Source organism: Salvelinus fontinalis, chromosome 9 (assembly GCF_029448725.1).
Source record: "Salvelinus fontinalis isolate EN_2023a chromosome 9, ASM2944872v1, whole genome shotgun sequence".
Taxonomy (NCBI): domain Eukaryota; kingdom Metazoa; phylum Chordata; class Actinopteri; order Salmoniformes; family Salmonidae; genus Salvelinus; species Salvelinus fontinalis.
In genome coordinates, this window is record NC_074673.1 from 40,466,273 (window position 1) to 40,494,157 (window position 27,885).

The following is a 27,885-nucleotide window of genomic DNA, read 5'->3' on the forward strand; positions in this document are numbered from 1 at the left end:
GGCGCCAATGTAAACCGAGATTTGTGGATATAAATATGCACATTATCGAACAAAACATAAATGTATTGTGTAACATGATGTCCTATGAGTGTCATCTGATGAAGATCAAAGGTTAGTGATTCATTTTATCTCTATTTCTGCTTTTTGTGACTACTATCTTTTGCTGGGAAAATGGCTGTGTTTTTCTGTGGCTATGTACTGAGCTAACATAATTGTTTGGTGTGCTTTCGCCGCAAATCCTTTTTGAAATCAGACATGTTGGCTAGATTCACAACATGTGTAGCTTTAATTTGGTGTCTTTCATGGGTGATTTCATGAAAGATTGATTTTTAATAGTAATATATTTGAATTTGGCGCGCTACATTTTTTCTGGCTTTTGGCCAATTGGGACGCTACCGTCCCACATATCCCAGAGTAGTTAACAGCTTCTACCTCCAAGCCATAAGACTGCTGAACAATTAATCAAATGGCCACCTGGACTATTTACATTGACCCCCCCCCCCCCCCTGTTTTTACACTGCTGCTACTCGATGTTTATCATCTATGCATAGTCACTTTACCCCTACCTCCATGTACAAATGACCTCGACTACCCTGTACATTGATTCGGTACCGGTACCCCCTGTATAGCCTCATTATTGCTATTTTATTGTGTAAATTATATTTATTCAACTTTAGTTTATTTAGTAAATATTTTCTTAACTGCATTGTTGATTAAGGGCTTTTAAGGAAGCATTTCATGGTAAGACCCACACCTGTTGTATTCAGCACGTGACAAATAAAATTTGATAAAACTCTTTAATTAACATGCCTCAACTTAATACTGTATTAACACCAGTTCATGATAAATTCATGTTAAATTCTGTAAGTATAAAACACTATTGTTGTGAAAACAATGTCAAAATGCCTTTCATATCTTAGCAGTCCCTGCTGCGTTAACATTTTATCTGCAAGTGCATGCTTGCTCACACGCTATTACAGTGATTTTGTTTAAGTGATGGGGATTTCAGAAGTGGGACAAACCTAAAGTGCAAAAGTTATAATTAAATTAAAATGTAAGTATTTCCAATTTCTGTTCTGAGATGCTGCTAAAGAGCAATTAAACACACCCCCTTGTGAATCCCCTCTAACGCCATCCACCCAAATGCACAAAATACAAAAGATTACTAAATATCTGCCAACAAGTTATTACTAACTAATTTGAACAGTAAATTTGTTTTAATCATTGTCACATGGAGGCCCCATATCTCAATTTTGCATGTACTTTTACACAGAGGAATTGTTCCCACACATTATTGCACGGACACACATTCTCAGGTAGCACAATAAATACCAACCTAGTTATTTTCTTTAGCATTATCCTAAAACATCTCCTGAATGCAAGGATTAAAATTAAACTAGAATCTAAATACATCTAAAGGCATACGGGTCTTCATTTCCACATCTCCTCTCCTAAAATAAGAGTAATTTATCATAATATACTGTAAGCATCTACACAATCATTTATCAATCCATGCTTTTTTAGTTTCAAAAATGTACACATTTTGCTCTATGGTGGTACATAGTGCTTTTTCAGACATGAACTGAATTAAATGACAGGGTCAGTTCATAAATGAAAGCAATAAAAATGAGCAATATTGGACAATAGCGATAAAATATTTTCCAGACTTCAGTGACTTATGACAAACCTTCAAGCACTTGACCTAAATGCCCCTCAAATAAGGGGACTCATAACCAAATATGCTGTAGTCCAGCCAGACCATTCCACATTGCAGCTAGTCCAAGTAACAATCAACAGGCCATGTCAAATCACTTGGCTGAACATGGCTGAACACAAACAGAACTTGGAAATCATGTCCAGCCCATCAGAACCATTGTTGCATAGAAACTACAGTTCAATAGGGATCACTTTAAAAAAAGAAAATGTATTTGAAAGCCGAAGTATAGGATCCTTTCTTGCGCAGAACATCTGAATTAAGTTGAATGGTGGTCCAGTCTGCAGCTAACAGGCACTGCCACAAGGGGAAATACTGGTTTCCATTTCAAAGCAGCACCCTGAAACAGCAAACAATAAGCACTCAATTCATTGGTACCCAACACCCAGATACACAATGTGAGACCAACAATGTGCTCAAGTGTCCTGTTACTGTATTTCATGGATGCCCTTTCAATCAATTAACTTATGGGTTGAATGTTCTTAGGTGTAGAAAAGTTGCTATTCACTTGGTCCAGGGTTGCATTCTGATCCTTTACCCTTCTACCCAAAGTGTACCCTTGCTTACACCCCCTCATGGAGTTAAAAGCATTGGATTAGTGTAAGCATGGGCTATGGAGTTTCCCTTTTACACCAGTCCATTCCTTCTGACATCCATAAGGGGTGAAAGAGTCCACACTTCATGTGAGAAGGGGAGAGAATCATACTACAGCACTAGCCTGCACCTCCATGTTATGTAGAAGTGCACTACCGAGCCCATGTGTGTAGTTATACAGAATAATTTCAAATCAATTAGGAGCTGAACTAAGAATGCCAATAATCCCCAAATTCCAATAAAATGATTTGATTAAATTCTGTAAAACATTGACTGGCCACAATGAGAAAAGGCTACAGGGACACTCCAAATCACCCCCCTTTATATCCATGGCGACAATGGACTGTTCCATTTAGGACGCATGAATTGGGAGATCGGATTGACGTTTAAACTAAATCTGTTATTCCATCTGAAATGTGAAACAGAGGAGTCCTTCTCATAACTGAACAGCCTTGCATAACTGACAGATCTGCAGACAGAGCACACTTTTTAGTCAAATGTTTAGTTAGCATGGATTAATTATGTCACCGGGAGTTTAGGTGGGACTGTTTGATGATGTCACATAGAATTAATCCCTGTGTAAATTCTCCAGCTCTGGGAAGACTGCTCAATGGCCCGCTATACTATACGACTCATCCAACTTCATAGATACTGAGAACAATGAACCCTCCAACCCCAATCAGTTCAATCACTTCTAGTTGGGCCCTTTCTCAATGTTATCATAGAATTCTCAACTTAACATTTCACTTAATTTTACCATTGTTAAGGGTAACATCAAAACAATTGAGATTAAAAACTAAATAATATTGAAGAATTGCCTCTAAACGAGGATGCATTTGAGAAAGATCTTGTTTGTACTCAGTGTGACTTTTGATCATCTTGGACGTATATTACCTGTATCAGGCGGATTTAGTGTTGTGCAACTGAAAACCTCCTGTGTGCAATGACTCCACATATTGCAGAGCACTTTGCATAGAGGTCAAGCAGTATCCCTCCTCTCCAATCAGATACCTGAGATAGAGAAGAACTGTTAGAACTCTGCACCATCGTTGTACAATTTACAGACAGATCAATAAAAGAAAATCAACATAACCTCATCTTGGTAATCATCATTGTAGATTGAGTGATTGAATACCAACACCTGATATGTTATTCATTTATTCAATTTTGCCCGTGACAACAAATCAACGCTCACATCATTTCCTTCTGAGGATTACCATAAAGATGGTTTTATGCAACAACTTCCCTCCTCATATCAGACCATACCATGACTAAACAAGGCAAATGGTCCAGTAAAACAAGAGTTTTTTTCCTGGCCCATCTGTATATAAAAGGGGGAGGGAAGAGCAGATTTGTGGGGAGGATGAAAAGGCAGGACAGTAAGCAGGGTGGAGGTTTCTTAAGGGAGCAGTGTTAGGCCTGAGCCTCAAGTCAACTCTGGGTGACCTTAAGCTAATGAGACCAAGACACGAGAGCAACTCATGCCAGGGCTATGTGTGACAGTGCGTGAGTGAGAGAAAGAGAGATTGAAAGATATCTATCCATAAGCTTCTATGGTGGGGGTGGGCCGGGGGCACGTGCTTTTATAGGCATGTAAATAACATCACCCCATCCTCTTTACTTTTTGACGTGTCATTCTGGAAATCACAGCAATAATTCCTACATGGGGGGCCCGCCTCTGTAGGGCCTTGGACCCAGTGAGCCCAGCCTTCCCTACACTCTGCTCTTCCAAACCACTGAGCTGTATAAACATCAAGTAGGCTTTTATTTGTATTTTTATTGGAAAGGAAAACCAAACCAGAATATCCCCACATTCCTTTATCACTGCCAATCTAACCAGCCTATTAAAGTCTGTTTTTACTAAGATAAATAGAGCTCTCGGGTGTGGTCTGAGCTGACACGCAAGGGGAAACTGATACAGACTAGGCCAGAGGGTGACAGTCTCCAGAGTCAGGAGTTGAGATTGGAGGGGGAGAGGTACAATGGAGTTGGGGACATGTTTTCTGTGAGGTGGACTTTAAAAGTGTGTGTGTAAGTTGGAGACCTACCCTTCATGAATGAACTCCTCCAGGGCAGCACACTCTGACACCAGCTGAGGCAGTTCACAGTGCAGAGCCACATAGGAGAGGATGGGCAACAAGTCATCTGCCCCACTAACAAAGAAACAGAGAAGAAGCCAAGTAATTACAAACAGTTAAAAATGAAATCAAATAATATTTGAAATGGTTGTGTTAGAATTCAATTGTTAAACAAAGTATAAGCTGTTGTGGTACACATTTTCACTAATGATAATATGTCCACTGGTCCAGTGACCCTTGTTAATCACCCATCACACGCAATCACAGATTGCTTTGCGTGAGAAGGTGGATGACTGTCCCCTTACTGACCCAGCCAGAGGTAACCAAATCCCTGGCATGCAAGTGAAAGAGGTGTGGACCGTGTCATATAACCCCAGAGAGCCAGGGCTCACACTTCACACCCATAATCAAAACCAATAAATAAATCACACCCTCCTTAACTGTAAATACGCACAGACACATACATTCCTAGAACATTCAAATTAGTGTCTATAAATTCCAGTTTTAGCATAAATATCAAATTCGGGGTCAAACATGGAGCGTCATAATGCAACCAGTCATAGACAAAGTTGACATAATTAAAAAGCCATTACAGTGTTATCTGACAAATCAGATTGAAATCAAAAATGAAACGGTCAATTTGAGAAAAACATTTTGCTATTGAAAAAGAAAAAGACAAAGTGAAGAGAGATGTAGAGGAGTGTGAGGGAGAAAAATAAATCGAAATGGGAGTTTGTTCAGACAAAAGAGGATGAGAGGACAAAATGAGCCCCCACCTGGTCAGAAACAAAAGAAAGAATGAGACGAACAACGAATGAGGAAGTTGGCTGAGGACTGTGTGTGTGTGTGTGTGTGTGTGTGTGTGTGTGTGTGTGTGTGTGTGTGTAAAAAGGAAACAAGAAAAAATAGATTGATAATGTTCACACATGCGTACTGCATTCATACTTTCATGTGAACACAATAGAAAGTAATTAGTGAGAATAATGGTCAGATTGTAGAATGAATGGGTTCAGTCTCAAACCGACTCCTCAGAATAGGAAGCACTTCTTTCAATAGTGTGGGCAACCTATTGCTTAAAGTGAAACACACTTTACATTTTGAAGCAATGGAGAAAAGATATTACCCCCTAAAATGGAAACTGTTGGAAACAGTATGCCATATTCAAAACCAAACATCACACACACCCCAAAATATCTTGATTAGACCTAGCTGACTAAACTCCACTCCATGCTGAAGGAAGTTTCTGATGTACTCCACCAACAGAGTGGAGCAGAGACCAGGCTTTGTGGAATTCAGCTCCGACTACATCGAAACAAGGAGACAGATACAGAGCATGAGCTTTTCTCTGAATGCCCCTAAAACATGAATATGAGACAGAGAGAAAATGAGGGACAGAGATTTGTTTTTGTTGGGCGTGGGAGCATAGAATTGGAGCCCACATCCTCTAACAGTTTAGTTTTAAAGGCGCCTCATGCAATGGGCTACGATGCAGACAGCCATTTACTGGGTGTCATTTAGGTAGCTTGTGGACTGGCTCTTAAATGTTAGTGATCTACCTCATCAGTTTCCTGCCTACACTTGCAAGCCTCATTAAATCCTCAAGTAGCAGACCCCTAAATCAAGAAAACCCAGTAAACTTCTTCACTATATTACTGGCCCCCCACCCAAACCTCAAGCATGACTTAGCGTCTACACTCTGTATTCCCTTCAGATGGTCTCTGATCTATAGCTCTTTCTGCTATTCAGTAGAGCTGCTTTCCCTCCCATGGCTCCTATGCTAGCTGGGACCTGCCTAAGTAAGTTCCAGACAAGGCGACCCACTTTGAGGGTCGGCCAGGATGAGGCACTCTGCGGGGGGCGGTGATCCTGGGCCAGACCCCTACTGCGTCTGGCCTTAGTGAGCCCTGATGAAGTCTGACAAGGCGACCACTGACTGAGGCAAGAGGTCCTAAATTATATTAGGATAACCCCCCCCCTCAACAACAAAAAATAATCTGTACCGTAAGTCCTAGTCTTTATAAAGCACAAACAGAAGAATGAGGAAAAACATTGAAATATAAATAACGCTATTTGAAATGTGAGTCAGAGAGTGAGAAAGAGAGAGAAATCAGCATGGTCTAGCACATGAGCATGTTCATATTCATGAAAGCAATGTCGCAGTACTAGACTCACATGGCTGCTGTTTTGGAATCTGCCTCATGAAGGCAGCAGTAGTCCTCAGCACAAGCACAGATCAGACGCAATGTCCGAACTGCAACAGAACAGAAAGCAAAACCAAAGGTGACTAATAGATAGGCATATGGAAAACAACATCAATAACATGACACAATTAGACCAAACAAGTCAATTCAGCATGTCTAAAATAAAGTGTACTAGATGTTATTGTGCCAGAGAGACATAGATTTGTCCCCCCATGGCATTCATTCAGCACAATAAACAATGGTGCTAGTAGAGATCAAATGCTTCCCCTGTATGAGCAATGTGAAGAACACGTCCCACACTATCATTGTCCAGTAAGGGTTTTAAGGGTTCACTCACCAATGCACTCCAGCTTTTTCTGGGGACAGCAATCTCTGCACAGCAAGCGAAGCTCCTGCACTGCTGATTCATAGGGGTAGGAACCATGCAGCACAACAGGGTCTTGGGGGTACAGTTTCGATGCGACACCAAGGTCACCAGGTGAGGCGTCCTGATACAGCCTCATACTGGACTCAAAGGACAGCTCCCTCTCTCTGTGGACCTTCCTGCATAGTCCAGGACACACAAAGATACAAGGGGTTACCCATGACCAATCAACAGGTTTTGTGACATGACTGACAGCAGCTGTCATACTGAACTACTTTCTAAATGGGCATTAGATTGAATAGATCAACAAATGGTAGCACAACAAATGTGTAACAGGTCTAGAAATCATCTCACTAAACTGATAGCATAAATCAACAATAGGAGAAGAGGGAACAGTTTCTACTTGTAGCCTACTGACGCCATCTACTGACCACTGCCTGACATCCGACTCATTCTGCAAGCAAGACGTTTCAATCATCATCATCACAAAATATGTAAATGTGATCAGAGCAGCAAAATACATAGTATTGGACTGGGTTTTAGTATATTGGCCATAAAAATGTACGCAGTCGTATAAGCACTGACTGTAAATTAAAAGACTAGAAAATTGTAAAAAAGCTAAACGAGGGGATAAGACTTGAAGCTGCTTTACCTGAAGAGGGTCAACAGAGGGCTCCAGATGGGAGTGAAGAAGGCTTCCTCTATGCTGGCCACACACAGGTCCTTAGAACTGGCTGTGTTCAGACACTCAAATGAGAGCAGACACAGAGACAGCAGTTGATCTGGAACACAAACAAATATGTTTTTCATTTGTTCTATATATTTTCCATTAGAGAACACATTTCCTGCCAAAGTGAGGTTTACTACTAACCAATGGCAATATGGATGTCCTTCACTATAGCCTTCAGGTGCTTTTTGAGAGCATGCATCTCCAAGTCCTGAACAAGGGACTCCTGATTTAACTGTGATGGTTGAAAGATCATGTCAGGGTCCCTATGAGAGGGGGCCCGGTCCATCTGTGTCAGGAACTGCTCCATATCCTCAAACAAATTCTCCCTGTCCAGAGTATGGGGCCCATCACTATCCAACTCCGCCTCGTTGGTATTATGGTCATGGGAGGAGGAGATATTGAGAGAGGCGTCGGAGGACTGACTGTGACCCGTGCCAGATTTTGAAACATTCTGATGAGAGTCTGAGATCAACAAGCTCTGAGTGCTGCGGGAGGGTTTCATGGGCAGGGCAGGACTTGCAGGTAGTCTCTTGCTCACGATTGGATAGAGCCTGTTGTAAACTCTGTACTGGAGCCTTTTCAGTAGCTTAATCACAGGGTGGTCTGGACAGCTAGGATACAGAGAGCACACAACACAAGTTACTCCTCTATTGAAATGGAAATTAAGTAACATTATGTTTGGCAAAATATATGACTGCCTTGTGCTGCCTTGTGTTCAGTACCTGAGAAGACATGAAACAAGGCCGGTGACCAAGGTGGCATCATCAGGATTTTTCTTGAGTTTTGCTTTCCAAAGCTTGGGCCAGTCCTGTAAGTTAAACACATACACAGGATGAGGACACAACTCGACAGCAGTCACTTAGCCAATAACCATCTGATTCTCTGAAAACACTAAAGTTCACTTATCAACACAAAGGCTTGTCAAGTTGTCACTGAACTCTGAACTCACATGATCTTGTTCATATTCCAAAATATTTGTGTACAGAACACGTTGTTCCTGTTCTTCTCCAGTAATTGTTCCAGAAGAAGCAAACCTCCTGCATACAGCACAGACAGATTACTAATCTGATATATGGATGTAACTGGAGCTCAGCTCCAACACCATTCAATAACTTTCATTCATGGGTGGATTGAGTGGTCAATGAAAGGAAATCGTTTGGAAATATTCTATACTTAACTGCAAGCACACAAGTATCAGCTTTCTGTTCTGATTCTAATCCCTACACAGTTATACTTCCAACATTTCTTATGCTGTTAGCCTGTAAGGCCATACAACTGTGAGACTTGTACTGTGATGTGTACCGAGCTCTACTGTCAGAGTGGATGAATGTTCACCTGTTGGCCTGCTCCTGCAGCCTCAGTCTCCTTTCCTCCATCTTCCTTTGGAGCTTCACAGACATTAAGGAAATCTTCCCAAATGTCCACTGGCTCTAAACATAATATAGCAGCTCACCCCAAAGCTATATGCCTACCACCATGGACAACCAATAGCATTCATTATCTCAGAAGGTGTTTACCTTTAAACACCAATAGGTCGATCACTATGATAGATGATGTAACCCTTTAGGCTACTCCTTGCGTGGTCTGCAGGGGTGTCCGGTACGCAAGTGCATGAGGTGTCTGGAACGTGTGTTCCAAGGGTGACACGTAGGGATCCTTGAACCAAGACACCATCATTTGGATCCTGGTCTTACTCAAGTGGACAGTCTTACCCAATAACCCCTAGACTTATATAATAACAATAATCTGACCCCGAAAGTCTAGCCTGACGAGTCGACAACTCACACCAAATTCTTCCGCTGCTCTGTCATTACCTACACACTTTAGTCTGAGACTGCCATCATTGAAATTGTTTGTGATGACGAGGGGCGTTGTACAAAACAAAGTCATCAGCGATTAGATCGTCTCTAACCAATCATAGTATCAAAGCCAATGACAATGTCAAACCGCTGCTTTACCCACGTGTGTTCTGGCTCCGGCCCAACCCACAAATCAGACGGTCCCAAATGTGTTTGTATTCGGTGAAGGGTCAGGGTGGTACTCAGATCCAGACTCACTGCGGAGAAGAAACTAACGTCCGTGGGTGTGGCCTAGTGTTTGGCTGGAGCAAGGACTCTGGGTAGCCAGGCAACTGAAAGTCCACATTAAATATCAGAAACGAAGGATACAGCACCTTGCCTGGCCTTGGCAATAATCAGGTTCTCCATCATCTGCCTCTGAAGAGAGAGAGTCTGAAAGAAAATGTATAAATATTTTAGATTTCTATACCCCTTCTAGAGATGTTAAAATCATGCATATCAGATATCTCACACACAATGTAATTAGTAAATAAGACAAGCAATATTTTCCAGGAGTCAGAATTCTTGTTGAAAGGTAAACATAAAAAAGTTATTAACACCTCAACACTACAACCAGTATTAGCCTGAGGTCGGCTAACTGCTGGCCGATTGCATTATATATGGCTTATCAGGGTCTGAACAATGAAACGTCATAGTTTAAGGGTTGTCATTGATCGCACTCTTGAGTAGGATACTGGAGAACTAACCACCCTGCGAGTATATACGAGGAAGTCTGTGCTACATCGCTTAGTGTGCATAACGCATCATTGGAACAATTAAAGTACCTGGATATAATAAGTACAAAAGTATGTGGACATCTGTTCGTCATTAATATGGAGTTGGTCCCCCCTTTGCTGCTATAACAGCCTTTCCTCTTCTGGGAAGGCTTTCCATATTATGTTGGAACATTGCTGCGGGGACTTGTTTCCATTCAGCCACAAGAGCATTAGTGAGGTCGGGCACTGATGTTGGGCGATTAGGCCTGGCTTGTAGTCGGTGTTCCAATTCATCCCATGTTTAATGGGGTTGAGGTCAGGGCTCTTTGCAGTCAAGTTCTTCCACACCTATCTTGACAAACCATTTCTGTATGGACCTCGCTTTGTGCACAGGGCATTGTCATGCTAAAACAGGAAAGGGCTTTCCCCAAACTGTTGCCACAAAGTTGGAAGCACAGAATCGTCTAGAATGTCATTGTATTCTGATTTCCCTTCACTGGAACTAAGGGCCTAGTCCCAAACCATAAAAGACAGCCCCAGACCATCATTCCTCCTCCACCAAACTTTACAGTTGGCACTATGCATTCGGGCAGGTAGCGTTCTCCTGGCATTTTCCAAACCCAGATTCGTCCCTTGAACTGCCATATGGTGAAGCTTTATTCATCAATCCAGAGAACACGTTTCCACTGCTACAGAGCCAACACTGCTCCCGACAAACAGTTATTGTGCTGACGATGCTTTCAGAGGCAGTTTTTTGGTAGTGAGTATTGCAACCGAGGACAGACGATTTTTATGCGCTATGAGCTTCAGCTCTCGGCGGTCCCGTTCTGTGTGAGCTTGTGGCCTACCACTTTGTGATTTCTACCACAATTGCAACTCTGTAGATCATCCCATTCTTCACCAACCTATTGATTTCATCTGAACACACGTGACACATGACCATACCATTTGCAATTTCGGCACTGCAACGGCTTTCACAAACGCTCTCACTGCGTATCTTACATATCCCAGCTTCACGTGTAGGTAGATGATACTTCAAACATCAGTAAAATCGATTGACTTTCCTCCATCTATTACACGGTTTAGTCGACATGCTTTAACCACTCCTGGAATCTTCTGTGTAAGATAACTAATCGCAATGTCCAACAAGACTCCAGATATGACACCTTTAAAAAAAAAAAAAAAAAAAAAAATCGGTAGCATCCTATGTTTCTCAGTGTCATGGCTGAACAAGGACATGGATAATATACATCTAGCTGGTTTGTCTATGTATCAGCAGGACAGAACGGCAGCGTTGTGTAAGCTCAAGGGGGAGGTATGTCTTTGTTAACAACAATTGGTGCACAACCTCTAATATTAATGAAGTCTCGAGGTTCTGCTCGCCTGACTTAGAATACCTCATGATAAGCTGTGGACGACACTATTTACCAAAAGAGTTTATCTATATTTTTCATAGCTGTCTATTTACCACCACAAACCGATGTTGGCGCACTCAACAAGCTGTATAGGGCAATAAGCAAACAAGAAAATGCTCATCCAAAGGCGGCACTCCTGGTGGGCAGTGATTTTAATGCATGAAAACTGAAATCTGTCTTACCTCATTTCTACCAGCATGTCAGCTGTGTAACTAGAGGTGGGGGAAAAAAATAAATAAAAAAAACCTGTAGATCACCTTCACACACAAAAAAAGCATACAAAGCTCTCCCTTGTCTTCCATTTGGCAAATCTGACCATAACCCTATCCTCCTGATTCCTGCTTACAAGAAAAAAACTCAAACAGGAAGTACCAGTGACACGCTCAATATGGAAGTGGTCCGATGGAGCAGATGCTAAACTACAGGACTGTTTCGATAGCACCAGGATTCATCTGATGGCATTGAGGAGTTAACCACATCAGTCTTCATTAATAAGTGCATCGACGACAGCGTCCCTACAGTGACCGTACGTACATATCCCAGCCAGAAGCCATGGATTACAGGCAACATTCGTACTGTGCTAAAGGCTAGAGATGCCGCTTTCAAGGAGCGGGACACTAACCGGATGCTTATAAGAAATCTCGCTACGACCTCCAACGAACAATCAAACAGGCAAAGCTTCAATACAGGACTAAGATCAAATCCTAATACATCGGCTCTGACACTTGTCAGATGTGGCAGGCCTTGCAAACTATCACAGATTTCAAAAGGGAAACCCAGCCTACGAGCTGCCCAGAGACGTGAGCCTACCAGACAAGTTAAATGTCTTCTATGTTAACTTCGAGGCAAGAAACACTGAACCAATTGAGAGCACCAGCTGTCAGACAACTGTGTGATCACGTTCTCCGTAGCCGATGCGAGTAAGACCTTTAAAACAGGTTAACATCACAAGGCCAGACTGATAACCAGGAGACGTACTCAGAGCGTCTTTACTGACATTTTCAACCTCTCCCTGACCCAATCTGTAATACCTACATGTTTCAGACCACCATAGTGCCTGTGCCGAAGAACACCAAGGTAACCTGTCTAAATGACTATCGCCCGATGCACTCACATCTGTAGCCATGAAATGCTTTGAAAGGCTGGTCATGGCTCACAACACAAATAATCCCAGACACCCTGGACCTACTCCAATTCGCATACCACCCAAACGGATCCACAGATGAAGCTCTCTATTGTACTCCACACTGCCCTTTCCCACCTGGACAAGAGAAACACCTAAGTAAGAATGCTGTTAATTGACTAAAGCTCAGCGTTCAATACCATAGTGCCCTCCAAGTTCATCACGAAGCTAAGGATCCTGGGACTGATCACCTCCCTCTGCAACTGGATTCTGGACTTCCTAACAGGCCGCAAACAGGTGGTGAGGGTAGGCAACAACACATCCACCGTGCTTAGTCCACTCCTGTACTCCTTGTTCACCCACCACTGCGTAGCAGTTCACGACTCCAACACCATTAAGTTTGCTGACAACATGACGGTGGTAGGCCTGATCACCAACGACGATGAGAGCCTATAGGAAGTAGGTCAGAGATCTGGCAGTGTGGTGCCAACACAACAACCTCTCCCTCAGCAAGATAAAGGAGCTGATCGTGGACTACAGGATACGGAGGGCTGAGCACGCCCCAGTTCAGATCAACAAAGCTGTTGTGGAGCGGGTCGAGAGCTTAAAGTTCCTCTGTGTCCATGTCCCTAAGGATCTATCATGGTCCACACACACCAACAAAGTCGTGAAGAGGGCACGACAGCACCTCTTCTCCCCCAGGAAGCTGAAAAGATTTGGCATGGGCCCTCAGATCCTCAAAAAGTTCTACAGCTGCACCATTGAGAGCATCTTGGCTGGCTGCATCATCGAGTGGCATGGCATCGACCACAAGGCGCTACAGAGGGTAGTGCGTATTGCCCAGTACATCACTGGGGCCGAGCTCCCTGTCATCCAGGACCCCTATACCAGACGGTATCAGAGGAAGGCCCTAAACGTTTTCCAAGACTCCAGCCACCCTAGTCATCACATACACTACTGTTGCTGCTACTGTTTATTATCTGTCATGTGGACTATTCACTTTATTCCTAGTTGTACAGTACCAGTAAAAAGTTTGGACACGCCTGCTCATTTCTACATTGTAGAATAATAGTGAAGACATCAAAACTATGAAATAACACATATGGAATCATGTAGTAACTAAAAAAAGAAAGTGTTAAACAAATCAAAATATATGTTATATTTGAGACTCTTCAAAGTAACCAACCGTTCCCTTGAGGACAGCTTTGCACACTCTGATGTCTACACTATTATTTTACAATGTAGTTACTTTAAATATTTTGTATGCTAATTTCTTTCATATTTTTTCCCTCTTTTTTAATTGAATATTTAGAACATACAATATACTTGCAGTGAAGCCGCTCAACAACTACATCACATTAGTCCTCTAACAGACTCCAGAGTGACACACAGAAGCAACCAGGGTCAACGCCGTGCTCAAGGGCACGTCGACAGATCTCCCACAAAAACGGGGACCCGAATCAGCGATCCATCAGCCACTGGCCCAAGCTCCCAACCGCCAGGCCTCCAGCCCTCCAAGATCCCCACAGTTCCTCAAGAGCTGCCCCTCAACCATCCAAGACCACCACCACCGCCCCCCGAGAATCTTTTTATTTTATTAAAAAAATATATACATACTTCCATTCCCCACCCCCAAGACCCCACCTCCAAATGTACCAACAAGCAAAATGAACAAAAGACAAAGAGAAAGGAAAACAATAATGCAAAAAAACTTGTCCAAACTTTTGACTGGTACTGTATGTACATATCTACTCAATGACCTTGTACCGCTGCACACCCTGACTAAGTACTGGTACCCTGTGTATGTAGCCAAGTTATCGTTACTCATTGTGTATGTATTATTACTTTTCTAATATTTCTCTCCCTCTGCATTGTTGGGAAGGGCCCGTAAGTCCACACCCATTGTTTACGAAGCATGTGACAAATACAATTGGATTTGATTGAGCCGAAAATAAAAGCTATCCATTTCAGATTCTGATCATTTATAGAGCCACAATGCCTTCTCCTCCTCCTCTTTTGAGACAAAGGAAATCAAAACAAAACCACTCCTGGTCCCTCTGACTATCTTTCTTAATGCCTCCTTTAACATATTTGTGACCTCAAATTGATCATTGTTGACGAATTGCACTCCTACCAGAAACCGAAGTTCTTCCGTCTTCCATTCATTCAGTCTTCCATTCATTCTCAATTAATTAATTCAACCGCACACCATCAGAATCAACCTGCACTTCCACCATCTTCCCTCCTGAGCTCTTGTTGTATCCATCTTTGATTTTATACCAACATCAGGTACTCAAGTGTGTGTGCCGTGCACAATATGTGTAGTGAATATAACAGCTGTGTGGATTTCACAACCTTTCTTCTTTACTTTGGATGACATTTCAATTGTGATAAATTGAGGGATCTTGTTAGTAAGTTTAATACTGTGTGTCATATTACAGTAGAACAAAGCTAAAAAGAAAGTTTGTGATATCCACACAGACGTTATATCCACTATGTAAAAGTTTGACACACACAAACTTTGTTCACCTGAATATGGTGTGTGGTGTCTGTTTGGTATAAGTGACATAATAACACAAAGACTGACCAGAGAAGTCTTCTGTGTACGGGCCTGTGCAGGCGGCAGTCGGGCCAGACGAGCTTCACAATTTGCTTTCAACTTCTGGTTCAACCGTGATGCCTCCTCTATGGGTGTAAGCTCCCTTTCATATACACAAAAACATACAGAAATGTTAGTCACATCTTACCAAAGGTTTAAAAAGTATCAAGACTACTGGGGTGGGCACACTATGTACATTTCAGTTCTGCAGTATTAAAATACTCTGCACGAACCAAGTCTGTATTTAAGTAATTAAGAAAAAAATCCATAATATAGACTGTGTACAAAACATGACGCCTCTTTCCATGACAGACTGACCAGGTAACTCCAAGTGAAAGCTATAATCCCTTGATGTCACTTGGTAAATCCACTTCAACCAATGTAGATGAAAGGGAGGAGACAAGTTAAAGGATTTTTAAGCCTTGAGACAGTGCCTTCAGAAGTATTCAGAACCCTTGACTTTGCACATTTTGTTATGTTACAGCCTTATTCTAAAATGTATTAAATTGTTTCCCCCTCATTCTACACACAATACACCATAATGACGAGGAAAAAACAGGTTTGGAAATGTTTGCCAATTTATATTAAAACATTTAAATTGTTAAATACATTTACATAAGTATTCAGGCCCACTTTGATGAAGCACCGGTTATAGTCTCAAGTCTTCTTGACAAACCTTAAATTTGGGGAGTTTCTCCCATTCTTCTCTGCAGATCCTCTCAAGCTCTGTCAGGTTAGATGGGGAGCGCGGCTGCACATCTATTTTCAAGTCACTCCAGAGATGTTGGATCAGGTTCAAGTCCGAGCTCTGGCTGGGCCACTCAAGGACATTCAGAGACTTGTCCCGAAACCACTCCTGCATTGTCTTGGCTGTGTGCATAGGGTGGTTCTCCTGTTGGAAGGTGAACCTTCACCCCAGTCTGAGGTCCTGAGCGCTCTGGAGCAGGTTTTCATCAAGGACCTTTTGGCAAACTCCAAGCGGGTTGTCATGTCCCATTTACTGAGGAGTGGTTTCTGTCTGGCCACTCTACCATAAAGGCCTGATTGGTAGAGTGCTGCAGATATGGTTGTCCTTCTGGAAGGTTCTCCCATCTCCACAGAGGAACTCCAGAGCTCTACCAGAGTGACCATCGAGTTGTTAGTCACCTCCCTGACCAAGGCCCTTCTCCCCCGATTGCTCAGTTTGGCCGGGCAGCCAGCTCTAGGATCAGTCTTGGTGATTCCAAACTTCTTCCATTTAAGAATGATGGAGGCCACTGTGTTCTTGGGGACATTCAATGCTACAGAAATGTTTTGGTACCCTTCCCCAGATCTGTGCCTCGACACATTCCTGTCTCAGAGCTCTATGGACAATTATTTCAACCTCATGGCTTGGTTTTTGACATGCACTGTCAACTGTGGGACCTTATATAGACAGGTGCGTGCCTTTCCACATCATGTCCAATAAATTGAATTTACCACAAGTGCACTCCAATCAAGTTGTAGAAACATCTCAAGGATGATCAATGGAAACAGGATGCACCTGAGCTCAATTTCAAGTCTCATAGCAAAAGGTCTGAATACTTATGTAAATTAGATATTTTTAACTTGTAATATATTTGCAAATAAAGTCCCAAAAGCTGTTTTCGCTTGGCCATTATGTGGTATTGTGTGTAGATAGCTGAGGATAATTTTTTCCCCATTTTAGAATAAGGCTGTAATTTAACAAAATGTGGAAAAGGGGAAGGGGTCTGAATACTCAACAGTTTCCCGTGTGTATCAAGAATGATCCACCACCCAAAGGACATCCAGCCAACTTGACACAACTGTGGGAAGCATTGGAGTCAACATGGGCCAGCATCCCTGTGGAACGCTAGCCACCTTGTGGAGTCCATACCCCGACGAATTGAGGTTGTTCTGAGGCGAAAAGAGGGTGCAACTCAATATTAGGAAGGTGTTCCTAATGTTTTGTACACTCAGTGTATCTGCAGTAATAGTGGAATTTTATTCACAAAACAAATATTTTGGACCGATACAAAATTGCATTCTGAAAGCTGCAACCTCCCTCTCTTCCATCAGTGTCTCACAGAGGCTTGGTAAACTCCTCAGGAGCAGAATCAACAATGGCAGACTTCGGTAGTAGAATTCGCTCTGCCATTTCCTGGTTTTAATAATGTCAGTTTGTGACAAAACAAGCAGGTATAGTGTAGAGAATCATTGTACATCTAAACCGATGTGAAATATATTTTAAATAACCAAAAATATTGTATTTTTAGATGTTTGAAGCTGGTGTTCAAAACCGAGAGTAAAAAGATGCAAACGTGGGAGGGGACGGGGCGACAAAAAAGTGGGTGAGGGGAGTAAAGCTAGGAGAGGAGGAGAATTGTTTGAATTCAGGCAGTGTTGTTGCAATTCGCTTAGTTTTCACAAGGGTGCCGCATTCTACATGTAGATTACTTAATCACCTGCCTCTTTGACAATGTAAAAACGTTCTATATTGACAACCATTCTCCAATTGACTTCTGATGAAGGCGTCTCATGAATACTGTAAACAGAGTCCTTCTGCTGTCACTGAAAGGCTATTTATACACTGCTCAAAAAAATAAAGGGAACACTTAAACAACACAATGTAACTCCAAGACAATCACACATCTGTGAAATCAAACTGTCCACTTAGGAAGCAACACTGATTGACAATACATTTCACATGCTGTTGTGCAAATGGAATAGACAAAAGGTGGAAATTATAGGCAATTAGTAAGACACCCCCAAAAAAGGAATGGTTCTGCAGGTGGTGACCACAGACCACTTCTCTTCCTATGCTTCCTGGCTGATGTTTTGGTCACTTTTGAATGCTGGCGGTGCTTTCACTCTAGTGGTAGCATGAGACGGAGTCTACAACCCACACAAGTGGCTCAGGTAGTGCAGTTCATCCAGGATGACACATCAATGCGAGCTGTGGCAAAAAGGTTTGCTGTGTCTGTCAGCGTATTGTCCAGAGCATGGAGGCGCTACCAGGAGACAGGCCAGTACACCAGGAGACGTGGAGGAGGCCGTAGGAGGGCAACAACCCAGCAGCAGGACCGCTACCTCCGCCTTTGTGCAAGGAGGTGCACTGCCAGAGCCCTGCAAAATGACCTCCAGCAGGCCACAAATGTGCATGTGTCAGCATATGGTCTCACAAAGGGTCTGAGGATCTCATCTCGGTACCTAATGGCAGTCAGGCTACCTCTGGCGAGCACATGGAGGGCTGTGCGGTCCCACAAAGAAATGCCACCCCACACCATGACTGACCCACCGCCAAACCGGTCATGCTGGAGGATGTTGCAGGCAGCAGAACGTTCTCCACGGCGTTTCCAGACTCTGTCACATGTGCTCATGTGCTCAGTGTGAACCTGCTTTCATCTGTGAAGAGCACAGGGCGCCAATGGCGAATTTGCCAATCTTGGTGTTCTCTGGCAAATGCCAAACGTCCTGCACGGTGTTGGGCTGTAAGCACAACCCCCCACCTGTGGACGTCGGGCCCTCATACCACCCTCATGGAGTCTGTTTCTGACCGTTTGAGCAGACACATGCACATTTGTGGCCTGCTGGAGGTCATTTTGCAGGGCTCTGGCAGTGCACCTCCTTGCACAAAGGCGGAGGTAGCGGTCCTGCTGCTGGGTTGTTGCCCTCCTACGGCCTCCTCCACGTCTCCTGATGTACTGGCCTGTCTCCTGGTAGCGCCTCCATGCTCTGGACACTATGCTGACAGACACAGCAAACCTTTTTGCCACAGCTCGCATTGATGTGCCATCCTGGATGAACTGCACTACCTGAGCCACTTGTGTGGGTTGTAGACTCCGTCTCATGCTACCACTAGAGTGAAAGCACCGCCAGCATTCAAAAGTGACCAAAACATCAGCCAGGAAGCATAGGAACTGAGAAGTGGGCTGTGGTCACCACCTGCAGAACCATTCCTTTTTTGGGGGTGTCTTGCTAATTGCCTATAATTTCCACCTTTTGTCTATTCCATTTGCACAACAGCATGTGAAATGTATTGTCAATCAGTGTTGCTTCCTAAGTGGACAGTTTGATTTCACAGAAGTGTGATTGACTTGGAGTTACATTGTGTTGTTTAAGTGTTCCCTTTATTTTTTTGAGCAGTGTATTTCCCCATTTGCACCCTGATTGTTTAGTCCTCAGTTTCTATGATAACTCACATCCTGGTGTCCTGTGACTCCACTGTCTGCAACCTCTGGAAGACTTCTGGGGGCAGGAAGAGGGAGACATCCCCTCCACCCTCAGAGAGAACTCTGCGGTGTCCAGGCCTGGGGTTATATTTAGGCCACGAGTCAATGATCTTCTCTTGTGGTTGTGGCAAAACTGGAGGGACAGGAGGATGATACATTCTGGGAAAAGTAATATGAAAAACATAGCAAAATTTGAGGATAAATATATTTACCAATCTTTCCAGGGTTTACTGCAACAGATGGGGCTAAGGCTGTGGCCAGGCTGAGTGCTGCTGAGTTGGTTGGTGTGGTGGTGGAAGAGGGAGGGGTAGGGGGTTCATCTCTCTTTCCTACGAAGGACTTGACTCGCTCCAAACACTGCTCAGCTAGCCTCAGCATTTTTTCCACCTCTACTGCTACCATCTCCTCCTCATCTGGGTGAGGAAAGAGAAAATAAAATAGCAGTTAGTGAAGAAATGATCAATAAACACAGCCAGTGACTGCCATTAAGATGTAGTTGCAGTCCCATCTTGAAAGCATCACAACAACTCATTTACAGAGCACATCTTGAATGAAAGGAGATGTATGAATTGTCCTTTATTTAGTTTTGCATAATGGAATATAGCCCAGGTCTCCTCTTACTCCTTGATTCAGCATCCTCCAGAAGTGCGTGGGAGATGAAGTTGATACTCCTCAAGTATTCACAGTAAGCTTCCTAGAGAGAAAATGTCAGCTGTAAACTTCCAACAGTTGAAACATAATAGCATTAAAACGTATAGATAGAACATTATCAATACCAACAGGGCAACTACTGTAACAAATGATATTGCAGCAGTTACATTTTTTTAATTTTACAGTGATGATGACACAGTGAAAAAAAAGTGTTACATGTTGCCACTGCAGAGAAGGGTGTGATTGCAGCCCGCAATTACCTGTGCAGTTCGATCCACCATAATAATTTTGCAGACCATAATTAATCTACTTACATTTAAATTAAAGTTTATGCTTATAATTTCCGACATTTGGTAAGCTATATTATAATTTCCAACATTTGGTAGACCATTTATTTGTCAACTATAGTGTGATACATGCAGTGTCTCTTTTGTCATAACTTGTTGCCCTAGAACAGTGGCTCCCAAACTTTTTATAGTCCCATACCCCTTCAAACATTCAACCTTCAGCTGTGTACTCCCTCCAGCACCAGGGTCAGCGCACACTCAAATGTTGTTTTTTACCATCATTGTAAGCCTGCCACACACAAACTATACGATACATTTATTAAACATAAGAATGAGGGTGAGTTTGTCGTCACAACCCGGCTCGTGGGAAGTGACAAAGAGCTCTTATAGGACAGGTAACAATCAATAATTTTGCTCTTTATTTAACCATCTTACATATAAAACCTTATTTGTTCATTAAAAATTGTGAATAACTCACCACAGGTTAATAAGAAGGGTATGCTTGAAAGGATGCTCATAACTCTGCAATGTTGGGTTGTATTGGAGAGAGTCTCAGTCTTAAATCATTTTCCACACACAGTCTGTGCCTGTATTTGGTTGTCATGCTAATGAGGGCCGAGAATCCACTCTCACATAGGTATGTGGTTGCAAAAGGCTTCAGTGTCTTAACAGCACGATTTGCCAAGGCAGGATACTCTGAGCGCAGCCCAATCCAGAAATCTGGCAGTGGCTTCTGATTAAATTAAATTGTCACAGAACTGCTTGTTGCAATTTCGATGAGGCTCTCTTGTTCAGATATCGGTAAGTGGACTGGAGGCAGGGCATGAAAGGGATAACGAATCCAGTTGTTTGTTTCATCTGTTTCGGGAAAGTACCTGCGTAATTGTGCACCCAACTCACTCAGGTGCTTCGCTATATCACATTTGACATTGTCCGTAAGCTTGACTTCATTTGCACACAAAAAAATCATACAATGATGGAAAGACCTGTGTGTTGTCCTTGTTAATGCAGACAGAAAAGAGCTCCAACTTCTTAAATCATAGTCTCAATTTTGTCCCGCACATTGAATATAGTTGCAGAGAGTCCCTGTAATCCTAGATTCAGATCATTCAGGCGAGAAAAAACATCACCCAGATTGGCCAGTCGTGTGAGAAACTCATCATCATGCAAGCGGTCAGACAAGTGAAAATGATGGTCAGTAAAGAAAATGTTAAGCTCATCTCAATAAAAAAAAAAACTTGATAACCAGCACACTTCTGTATGTTGCAAAGCGTTATATGGTCGATGCCCATATCATTGCATAGTGCTGAAAATACACAAGGGTTCTAGGGGCCTTGCTTTAACAAAGTTAACCACTTTCACTATAGTGTTCAAAACATCTTTCAAGCATTCCCTTGGCAGCAAGAGCCTCTCAGTGGATGCTGCAGTGTACCCAAGTGGTGTCGGGAGCAACTGCTTGCACGCGCGTTACCACTCCACTATGTCTTTCTGTCATGACTCCCAACGCCACTTGGGTACACTGCAGCATCCGCCGAGAGGCTCTTGCTGCCAAGGGAATGCCTGACAGCTTGTTGGAAAATGTGAAGAAAACTATTTTTAATGGGAATCACATTTTTATTTGGCGTACCCCCGACGGCATTGTGCGTACCCGTACCCCAGTTTGGGAATACCTGCCCTAGAAGACTAAATAAAGTAGTGCTCACCAGAATGTCTTACATTGATAGAATTAATGCATTAGTAATCTAGTTAACACCAGTGAAGTTGTCTGTTTAGTTTAGGGACTGGGGAGAAAATGCAATAATTTCAAAATAGTGGAAAGATTATTCCTGTGCAAAATGTCATCAATTTGACTGGTTTTATAGGAATTGCAAAGCTGAGAAAAATGACAAGACATTTCTGATAAGACTGCAGTTCGTCTTGGGTGCATATTTTGTGGTTGAAATACTGTCTGCTTGGATAACAGTTTCAAAGATAACACATTACCCTCGCATTGTCCCAAGAGATGCTGAAAGAAAGAAATCATATTTCTCCAATCCTTTTCCTGAGACAACATACATTTTTGTTGTATAAATTCACTGTAAGAAATGCATAATTCTGCAGGAGCTAATAATATATTACGCTACATGTCAGGTTAAAGGCCTACAGTCAGTGTCCATATTTCAGTTACTATTTCATTTAACCCATATACAGTGCATTCGGAAAGTATTCAGATCCCTTGGCTTTTCCCACATTGTTTCGTTATTCTGACAAGGATTAAATTGTTTTATTTGTCATCAATCTACACCACTCAAGAACATTCAGAGACGTGTCCCAATGCCACTCCTTGATTGTCTTGGCTGTATGCTTAGGGTCGTTGTCCTGTTGGAAGGTGAACCTTCATCCCAGTCTGAGGTCCTGAGTGCTCTGGAGCAGATTTTCATCAAGGATATCTCTGTACCTTGCTCTGTTCATCTTTGCCTCATTCCTGACTAGTCTCCCAGTCCTTGCCGCTGAAAAACATCCCCACAGCATGACATTGCCACCACCATGCTTCACCGGAGGGATGGTGCCAGGTTTCCTCCAAGCGTGACGCTTGGCATTCAGGCCAAAGAGTTCCATCTTGGTTTCATCAGACCAGAGAGCCTTGTTTCTCATGGTCTGTGAGTCCTTTAGGTGCCTTTTGGAAAAGTCCAAGCGGGCTGTCATGTGCCTTTTACTGTGGAGTATCTTCTGCCTAGCCACCATAAAGGCCTGATTGGTGAAGTGCTGCAGCGATGGTTGTCATTCTGGAAGGTTCTCCCATCTCCACAGAGGAACTCTGGTCACCCTGACAGAGCTCCATCGGGTTGTTGGTCACCTCCCTGACCAAAGGAAGTGACCAAGAAAAATGTATGAAGAAAATAACAGTTTGTATACATTTTTGAATAAGGCTGTAACATAACAAAATGCGTAAAAAGGGGTCTGAAAACTTTCCGAATGCACTGTATTTATAAGGAATATTCTGTTCATGGATACAGGGATACTCATGAGCAGGATATCAAAGGTGCATGTAAACAGCTTATCCCGAATAAGCGGGATATGAGCTACTATCCGGAATACTGTGTGCATGTAAACGCGGTCACTGAGTGCTAGCTAGCGCTGCGGAAACGTTACACAGACAGGTGACGGAGTGACACCGGTAGCTAGCTAGCTAGGACACCGGTAGACAGTGTCCTTCACCACCAGCTATGCACTGCTTTCCTGCAGTTTTGTTAACGTTAAATGCTGACCATACCGGCCGTGTTGCGTGCGCGAGCATTGCAAAAAAAATGTACACGTTATTCAATAATTTTATCCAAACTGCTCGCGAGCGTCTGCGTAGCCAGGGGCCAAAAAAATTACTTGGTTCTATTTTAGACACCCTGCAAGTCCTGCCTCATTGGTTTTTAGGCTCATAACCACGTGGGTGATTGAAAGATGAATGAGGTCCACAAAAAAAGTGTTACCGAGAGCAATGTGTAATACGGCAAAATTAGCCAACAAGGCATTTGTGGTAAGCGCATGGGGGCCATCATTTTTATGCACCGCGGTACGGTTCTAGAAACATAAAGCTCTCTACTTTCATATCACATCAAAATAATTTCACGATGGCAAAATATACACTTAAGGTTAACACAGTTGCAGGCGACAGTATTTTTCAGTGAGAACACGTTTGTGGCGTCCATCTTCCGTTTATACAAAGATGTTCAAAGACGCAGATAGCTAATTAGCACAGGTCGTCGACAGTCTTCCATAAACAAGTGCTGGAACATGGAAACATGGCCGTGCTGGGAACCCTAACCATATAAAGTTGTGTAGTAATTTTTTGTATTCATTTTCGATGATAAAAGACACGTTCCTTATGTTTCCAAAACGTTGGCGCAAATGATGTGTGGCCAAGCACGACTCCAACACATCATTAAGTTTGCTGACGACACAACAGTGGTAGGCCTGATCACAGTCAACGATGAGACCTGGCAGTGTGGTGCCAGGACAACAACCTCTCTCAATGTGAGCGAGACAAAGGAGCTGATTGTGGACTATAGGAAAAGGGCCGTACAGGCCCCATTAACATCAATGGGACTGAGCGGATCGAGAGTATCAGGTTCCTTGGTGTCCACATCACCAACAAACTATCATGGTCCAAACACACCATGACAGTTGTGAAGAGGACACGACAACACCTTTTGCCCCTCAGGAGACTGAAAAGATTTGGCATGGGTCCCCAGATCCTCAAAACATTGTACAGATTCACCATCGAGAGCATCCTGATCGGTTGCATCACCGCCTGGTATAGTAACTGCTCGGCATCTGACCGTAAGGTGCTACAGAGGATAGTGTGTATGGCCCAGTACATCACTGTCAAAGACTCCAGTCACCCAAGTCATAGACTGTTCTCTCTGGTACCACATGGCAAGCGGTACCAGAGTGCCAAGTTTAGGACCAGAAGGGTCCTTAACAGCTTCTACCTCCAAGCCATAAGACTGCTGAAAAATGAATACACCCGGACTATTTACATTTTATCCACACTAATACATAGAAAAAAACTGAAATACTGCTCTTTTTCCTGGAAAACCGCCCTTTTCGTCCTCATGCTAGCTAGCAGTAACCACCGCAGCCAATTAGCTTTTTTGTTGTTCAACGCGATGTGCAATAAGTCTGTCAGATTTCCAGTCATTCCAATTAATGTAATACCCCTTGACCTTCAAGAATAGGACTTGGAAATATGGATGTACAGTACCAGTCAAAAGTTTGGACACACCTAGCCATTCAAGGGTTTTTCTTTATTTTTACATTGTAGAATAATAGTGAAGACATCAAAACTATGAAATTACACATCATATATTAACCCCCCCCCCCCCCCAAAAAAAGTGTTAAACAAACCAAAATATATTTTAAATTTGAGATTCTTCAAAGTAGACACCCTTTGCCTTGATGACAGTTTTGCACACTGTTGGCATTCTCTCAACCAGCTTCATGAGGTAGTCACCTGGAATGCATTTCAATTAACAGGTGTGCCTTGTTAAAACTTAATTGTGGAATTTCTTAACTTCTTAATGTGTTTGAGCCAATCAGTTGTGTTGTGACAAGGTAGGGTGGTACACAGAAGATAGCACCCCAGGAAAGGAAGAACCAGAGTTAACTCTCATGAACTTAACCTCTGCAGCAGAGTTAACTGCACCTCAAAGAAATGCTTCACAGAGTTCAAGTAACATACACATCTCAACATCAACTGTTCAGAGGAGACTGCGTGAATCAGGCCTTCATGGTCGAATTTCTGAAAAGAAACCACTACAAAGGACACCAATAAGAAGAGACTTGCTTGGGCCAAGAAACACGAGCAATTGACATTAGACCGGTAGAAATCTGTCCTTTGGTCTGATGAGTCCAAATTGGAGATTTTTGGTTCCAACCGACGTGTCTTTGTGAGAAGCAGAGTAGGTGAACGGATGATCTCCACGTGGTTCCAACCGTGAAGCATGGAGGAGGTATGGTGGTGCTTTGCTGGTGACACTTATTTAAAATTCAAGGCACACTTAACAAGCATGGCTACCACAGCATTCTGCAGCGATACGCCATCCCTTCTGGTTTGCGCTTAGTGGGATTATCATTTGTTTTTCAACTGGACAATGACCCAACACACCTCCAGGCAGTGTAAGGGCTATTTGACCAAGGGAAGTGCTGCATCAGATGACCTGGCCTCTACAATCACCCGACCTCAACCCAGTTGAGATGGTTTGGGATGAGTTGGACTGCAGAGTGGAAGAAAAGCAGCCAACAAGTGCTCAGCATATGTGGGAACTCCTTCAAGACTGTTGGAAAAGGATTCCAGGTGAAGCTGGTGGAGAGAATGCCAAGAGTGTGCAAAGCTGTCATCAAGGGTGGCTACTTTGAAGAATCTCAAATATACTACATGGTTCCATGTCTTATTTCATAATTTTGATGTCTACTATGTAGAAAATAGTCAAATAAAGAAAAACCCTTGAATGAGTAGGTGTGTCCAAACTTTTGACTGGTACTGTGTATATTAGCAAAATTGTTTTACCTGAGCTGAACTCCCTCAAACTTGTTGCAAGAGGTCATTTTTCATTGGATGCCCGCTGGTCGCAAAAACAATGATTGATAGGCAGCTTTAACTTATTCAATTCAACCATTATTAGTTAAAAATAGCCATATCCATTTATGAACAGCCATCCACAACAACCACAATCTGTAAGGCGCAAATAGCTAAACGAAAGATCAGCAGTGTGATTCACATCAATGCGCTATGCAGATAAATAACTTGATATGCGTATCGACTGTAGGCCAAACCCTTGCCATTGGAAGACATACCTACAAAAGGCTATTCCTGCTCATAATCATAGTGTCTCTGACTTGTGGTCATCCTCGCTAAGGCGGAACAAATATTTTTTTCTCGGTGGCGGCAGGTGACCTAGTGGTTAGAGCGTTGGGCCAGTAACCAAAAGGTTGCTAGATCAAATCCCCGAGCTGATAAAGTAAAAATCTGTCGTTCTGCTTCTGAACAAGGCAGTTAACCACTGTTCCTAGGCCGTCATTGTAAATAAGAATGTGTTCTTAACTGACTTGCCTAGTTAAATAAAGTAATACATTTCTTCAAAAGTATCTGTAATCTGATTACAGGTGTTTTAATGTGACCACAATTGCATTCCCGACCCCAGTGCAGCTAGGTGTAAACAAGCTAAAATCTAGGGTCAGGCATTCTAAGCATCTAGAATGGGCTACACTAGTGTATGCAAATACACCCGCGTTGCTAAAAGCACCCATTTGTTCTCCAACGCATCAGATTACACATACATTTTAAGATAAAACGTTGCACATTTATAATACTACAACGATGGCATAGCCTAAACGGAAAAACAACTTATTTCCCTCTTGACCCCCATTTTAATCCCATGGGCAATCAGGGAAATCTAGAATATAAAAACTTACTTAAACACAAGCAGGAACCAATGGGAAGTTCCTGCAAATGCAGGAATGCCCACAAGCAAGAAACCTCCGAATTTCAGGCCGCAATCACACACTATAGACTGCAGCTGGCATCGGATAGCCCCGCCTATTTTGTGGATTGTTTACATCAACGATAAAGCATATATCTCCTGGCTATATAACTCGTTTGCCACTGAAATTGTAAATCTGTTGAAATATAGACATTATAATACCTTTTGTCGGTTCCCCGTGTCCAGTTGTATAGCCACTTTAGCCATTTTCATGGCATTTTGAAGGGGCTTCATAGCAACGCAACGCCAACTGCGGCCAATCAATGTTCCGGATATGCACTCTGAAGTCTGGTGGTTCTTTGATGTTTATTATTTTCGTACTACTTCCGGGTTTTGTTGTTTACAATA

General features: G+C 42.8%; 1 protein-coding gene across 3 annotated transcripts; it reads right to left on the reverse strand.

The window, feature by feature from the left end:
• Positions 1-783: 783 nt before the first annotated feature.
• Positions 784-27,788, reverse strand: LOC129862582 (VPS9 domain-containing protein 1-like). 3 transcript variants are annotated; one of them, XM_055934372.1, is made up of 16 exons: positions 27,700-27,784; positions 20,205-20,277; positions 19,796-19,996; positions 19,554-19,716; positions 15,361-15,475; positions 9,850-9,912; positions 9,017-9,069; positions 8,631-8,718; positions 8,404-8,489; positions 7,823-8,292; positions 7,604-7,733; positions 6,925-7,130; positions 6,559-6,637; positions 4,357-4,461; positions 3,203-3,319; positions 784-2,054 (listed from the first exon to the last, which is right to left on the reverse strand). In XM_055934372.1, exons 1-15 carry the CDS (start codon positions 27,769-27,771, stop codon positions 3,208-3,210), a joined length of 2,016 nt encoding a protein of 671 aa, XP_055790347.1. In that variant the 5' UTR covers positions 27,772-27,784; the 3' UTR covers positions 784-2,054; positions 3,203-3,207. The 3 variants fall into 3 exon arrangements, with proteins under 3 accessions (XP_055790347.1, XP_055790348.1, XP_055790349.1); XM_055934373.1 differs by lacking the exon at positions 27,700-27,784 and adding an exon at positions 27,470-27,557; XM_055934374.1 differs by lacking the exon at positions 20,205-20,277 and having other exon boundaries at positions 27,700-27,788.
• Positions 27,789-27,885: the final 97 nt, after the last annotated feature.

What these genes read in the sequence shown, in the direction of transcription:
- LOC129862582 (XM_055934372.1), bottom strand. Translation starts at nt 27,771, where the DNA reads ATGAAGCCCCTTCAAAATGCCATGAAAATGGCTAAAGTGGCTATACAA. An exon ending in CCAAGGCCAGGCAAGGTGCT is followed by an intron (nt 9,070 to 9,849) that starts GTATCCTTCGTT and finishes ATGTCTGTGAAG; the next exon opens with CTCCAAAGGAAGATGGAGGA. An exon ending in CCTCTGTTGACCCTCTTCAG is followed by an intron (nt 7,131 to 7,603) that starts GTAAAGCAGCTT and finishes TGGACTATGCAG; the next exon opens with GAAGGTCCACAGAGAGAGGG.